Source organism: Papaver somniferum, unplaced genomic scaffold, assembly GCF_003573695.1.
Source record: "Papaver somniferum cultivar HN1 unplaced genomic scaffold, ASM357369v1 unplaced-scaffold_132, whole genome shotgun sequence".
NCBI lineage: Eukaryota > Viridiplantae > Streptophyta > Magnoliopsida > Ranunculales > Papaveraceae > Papaver > Papaver somniferum.
Genome location: NW_020622381.1, coordinates 23,474,810 through 23,479,635, shown reverse-complemented (window position 1 = coordinate 23,479,635; position 4,826 = coordinate 23,474,810). Strand labels below are relative to the sequence as shown.

The 4,826-nt window shown below is 37.5% G+C and overlaps 1 protein-coding gene across 1 annotated transcript; it reads left to right on the top strand.

Moving 5' to 3' along the window:
* The first annotated feature begins 576 nt into the window (after nucleotides 1-576).
* On the top strand, nucleotides 577-2,774 carry LOC113333253 (probable small nuclear ribonucleoprotein F). Its single transcript, XM_026579765.1, has 5 exons — nucleotides 577-714; nucleotides 1,077-1,164; nucleotides 1,295-1,332; nucleotides 1,469-1,533; nucleotides 2,330-2,774. Exons 1-5 carry the CDS (start codon nucleotides 709-711, stop codon nucleotides 2,388-2,390), a joined length of 258 nt encoding a protein of 85 aa, XP_026435550.1. The 5' UTR covers nucleotides 577-708; the 3' UTR covers nucleotides 2,391-2,774.
* Nucleotides 2,775-4,826: the final 2,052 nt, after the last annotated feature.

Here is a 4,826-nt window from a genome sequence, read left to right as displayed (position 1 = left end):
GCCATTTGGTAATCAATATATTGTGATTATTTAATATTTATTTTATTTTTATTATTGGCAAATTAAATGAAATGGTATATAAAATAAATAGTTTGAAAATATAATATAATAATATTTAAAGAATAAAATTTAAGAAATGAAAATTGATTGTATATAAATTTAAGGGTAACATTTGTATTTTATAAAACAAAGCGGGGATAAAAAAAAATAAATCATATATTAAATTTAGGTGGGACCAAAGCTTATGCTTTTCTAGCTTTTAAAAGCTCCTCCAACTCAGCTTTTAAAATTTGAGAAATTTGGAAAGTGTTTTGGCTAAAAAGCGCTTTAATTTTTTTTACCAAACACTAATTTCAAAAATTATTGATATATATAGACTTTGAAAATGCTTTTGGAAAAATAAAAGCATTACCACACCGAGCCTTAGTCGGATGGTTTAGATTTAGTCCAAAACAAAGCAATGTGTGACTTCTAAATTCAGTCAAGACATACGGTTGACCGGGCTGTATTTTGCTTGACCGATTTCTGACTTCCCACATGAATAGAGCCATAGAAGGTCACTGCTAGGTCCTGAAAGACCAAACGACTATCAAAAAGATTCAAAACTGACTTCTTCTGCCTTAAAACCCTAACCTCTCAATCTCCCATTCTGAAGAAGGCGCGACACTCCTCGCAGAAGTGCAGAGTTCCTCCAGCTAGTTCCAATCAATGGCGGTAAGTATATCTCTTTATGTGGCGATTTTTTATTTTATTTTGTATCGTTTCGTTGGTTTATTACTAGGGTTCTGTAATCCATTGATTTTTAAGGTTTTTCTATGTTTTTGTTCTGATAGTTTAGTTTGGTTAGAGCAAAGGTTTCTGGTACCCTTCCAACTGTGATTTTCATCCTCGACCAGTTTAAACTTGGTTTACGGGATGTTTTCCAGAGATTAAGATCATTCAAATCGAGGATTTTTGTTATGTGCAAGGAGTTTTCTACAAGAGGCTAATTTGAAAACCCTAATTCGGGATTTTTGTTATAAGAGATTAATTTGAAAGACCCTAATTGGTAATTTATTGTTTTTTGTTATGTGCAGAGTGTACCTGTTAATCCAAAACCTTTTTTGAATAATCTCACTGGGAGCCCTGTCATGGTGAAGCTCAAGTGGGGAATGGAGTACAAAGGTACTTCTTCTAATTTTTCATAGTGTTTTGATTCTTTTTGTGAATTTGTATCTCAGTCCCCATATGATTTATGTTTTATATTTTGAGAGAATTGTTTGTAACTTTATATGTTTTGTACTGATTTTTTCAGGTTTTCTTGTTTCCGTTGATTCATATATGAATTTACAGGTAACAAATTTGGAATTGTTTGAAAATCTTTCATTAGTTGATTTATGCTGTTCTGGTTTTCTTTGTTCTGATGTTTGAGGTTAACTACTTTATGTTTGTTTCGATAACCGTATGTGTACTGCCTATTTCATTGCAGCTTGCTAACACGGAAGAGTATATTGATGGACAGTTTACTGGAAATCTTGGAGAGATTCTCATCAGGTAATGCTTCAATTAGTTGCAAATTGGTTTTCAATTATATGGATACATCAAACACTGACCAGTTTTTGTAGTTACACTTTTCTTATATGATTCAAACTATCTGTAATTGCCTGAACTCTGACTGTCCCCCAAGAATTTAGTTTACTTTGATAATTTTTGACTTTGTGTGGATGTAGTTCACTTTGATTTTTATTTTACGTTTATTTTTGAGGATTTTCTTTTAGTACATTCTGGTTATTCCACAAATATTACATTGCTTAGTGATATGAGAAGTACCCTTTTTTATTAACTCGGACCAATGCAATTTGGACCCTTAGTTTCGGCTGGACTGCATATTCTAGGACCCTAAGCACCTTTAGGACCTGTACTCCCAGAGCTTCAGCCTTGATCCACCAGAAATTGGCGGTTGAGATATCAATTTTACTAATGTGGACATTAAGTTTGATAAATAGAAACTTTACCATCTTGTATAATTATTTGAACACTGATAGGAAGTCTGTAGTTGAAGATGTAGGATTGCTTTATTAGAGAACGGAATCGAAGGATGGGTAAATCCTTGAAATGTGTTGAACAACATACACCTTTAAATGACAGTAAGCCGAAAGAACTATGTCAATGAACCCATAGGGATCAGGAAGTCGGTTTCCTGAAAGCCAAATAAAAGGGGAAATGTGTCCTTTGGCTTGCTATAGATGTAAATGCATTTTCTGACATTATGTTTTTGTGCCATTATGTTCTTGTGCCATTATGTTCAGTTGGATTGCTAATATTTGAAAGTGTCTTGGCAATTTCGCAGGTGTAATAATGTTATGTATCTTCGTGGTGTTCCGGAGGAAATTGATGCTGATGAAGATTAGATGGTAATGATATTATCACCAGCCCTCACCCTCACCCCCTCCGCAGAAGTCATCACCATCTACTTCTCTTGTTCTGCCTGTGCTTTTATTAACTAAATGATGTTAACTACCATGTCAGAATTTTACCATACTACTGAAGATAGCAAGGGAGACTCATGCTGTGCTATTTTTATTTTATTTTACCCCTTAGGCTGTGAGTTGCATGGTGTCACAGTGGAATAGGCATCTTTTGTTGACATGAATTAGCGATGAAATTTGGTTTTTGGCCTGTGCTTGTGATATGACTTGGTAAGATGGTAGTTATTAGCATTCTGACGGATGGTCGGAATGCTAATAATTACTCATTCCGTTCTTTTTTAATAGGCAGGTTTCTATAAATAAAAATTTCCAAAAAATAGGCCACTTTCCTAATTGGGAAAGTCAAATGTTATTTTAATTTTTTGGGATCACTTTTCTCTTAACTTCTTTTGATGACAAGTGTCATGTGGACCACTTCATTTTACTTTTTTTTGCTAACAAGTGTCGTGGGGACCATTTCACTTCACTTTTATTGACAAGTGTCATGAGGACCACTTTCGATGATTAATTCTCTTAACTTCCTTAAATTTCGGCAAAAACAAAACTGACCTATTATAAAAGAACTGTATTAGCCACACATTACCGCTTTTTTACACTTGAGAAGTTGAGCTCAGTCGCTTAAGCCAATACTCTTTTCTTAAGCGGAATACCTCATCCATATGTTGGTACAATAATTAGTTTCAATACCCTAGAACTTTTTCCATTTTATTTTTAATGCCATGGGGTCAACAGTATTTTCTTAACCTTAAAATACCGACCATTCTTAATGTGTCATACTCGTACTGGACATCCTGGTGGGAGGTTAAAGTTTATTTTTACTCATTAATTCTGCTAAACTGTGGGAGTACTTTACTCATTAATTCTGCTACGTTTTTTAGGTACAAAATCATAATAGAGTCGGAAGGCTATTCTAGAAAGTAGTACATGATTAGCCACAAGAAGTTAACTCTGATTTCTTAGTTGAGAAAGGATCTTTATTTATAGACATTTCTTGAATGAGAATGTCAAACATGTATCCTCTCCTATCTTTTCTTATCTTACATCAGTCCCTGCAACAATACAAGTGTACCTTAGATTCTTCTTTATGAACCCACGTGACTTGGACTGTGCACGTCCCTGTCAACAGGGAAGAGGCGCTATGTAGCGCTTTCTCTAGGATATGGGGAGACTTCCTCAGTCTTGGAGGGAATACTCTTTAGCATCTCTTCTTGGATGTGGGGAGGCTGACATTCTACTTTGACATTTTCCAGGTATCTACATTAACTCCCCTGGCTGTTTGGGAAAGGCGTTAGTCTTCTCTACAGTCTATCTGCTTCCTCAGCTCTTCTGTCATTGCGCGCTTCTTCTGGCGCCTTTACCTTGAGACTTGCATATTCCCGCAAGTCCTCTTGTTTTCAAGCTCGGATGGTTCCGACTTGCACGCTTGCTGCAAGTCCCCTAGTCAGTCGTATGCGCCTCTTGCCATGCTCTCGCAAGTCCCCTTGTCTAATGATGATTTCTGACTTGTGCGCTCGCTACAAGTCTGGTAGTCTTGATTCAGAACCGCTTGGACTTGCTCAATTCTTGCAAGTCCCCTAGTGCGGCGTCTCTTCGACTCACTTTATTCTTGGCGTCTCTTGGACTTGCTCTCTTCTTGCATGTCCCCTAGTGGTGTCTCTTCGACTCGCCTTCTCCTCGGCGTCTCTTGGACTTGCTCTCTTCCTGCAAGTCCCCTAGTGGGGCGTCTCTTCGACTTGCTATCTTCTCGGTGTCTGTCGGGCTTGCTCTCTTCCTGCAAGTCTCCTTGTGCGATGTATCTTCGACTCGCCCTCTTCTCGGCGTCTCTTGGGCTTGCGCTCTTCCTGCAAGTCCCCTAATGCGGCGTCTCTTCGGCTTGCCATCTTCTCGGCGTCTTTACGTTGTTAAAGGCTTGAGGGCGCCTTTTGGAGACAAAGGTTTTCTACCCTCTCTCTCTCTTTTTGTTAAAAACTCGAGATGTGCTTCTTTCTTCTTTTTCTTTATTTTGTCAAAGGTGTAAGTATTTCCTTTTGATGGCGAAGGGTTCTACCATTTCTCTTCTTTTTGTCAAAGGCTAGCCGCCTTTTGGTGATGAAGGCGGCTTTCTATCCATTTTTTTTACCCTTTCTCTTCTTTTTGTCATTATTTATTTATTTTATTTATTCATTTTCTTTATCAAAGGCTTAAGAGCCGCCTTTTGTTTGTTTCTTCTTTTCAAAGGCGCAAGAGACGCCATTAGAGTTGGAGGGTTTCTACCCTCTCTTCTTTTCCGTCAAAGGCTTAAGAGCCGCCTTTTGTTTCTTCTTCTTTTCAAAGGCGCAAGGGATGCCATTAGAGTTGGAGGGTTTCTACCCTCACTTC

Excerpts from the sequence above, each read along its gene's own strand:
- LOC113333253 (XM_026579765.1), top strand. Across the intron at positions 1,165-1,294 it reads GTGGGGAATGGAGTACAAAG|GTTTTCTTGTTTCCGTTGAT; the intron begins GTACTTCTTCTA and ends TGATTTTTTCAG. Across the intron at positions 1,333-1,468 it reads ATTCATATATGAATTTACAG|CTTGCTAACACGGAAGAGTA; the intron begins GTAACAAATTTG and ends ATTTCATTGCAG.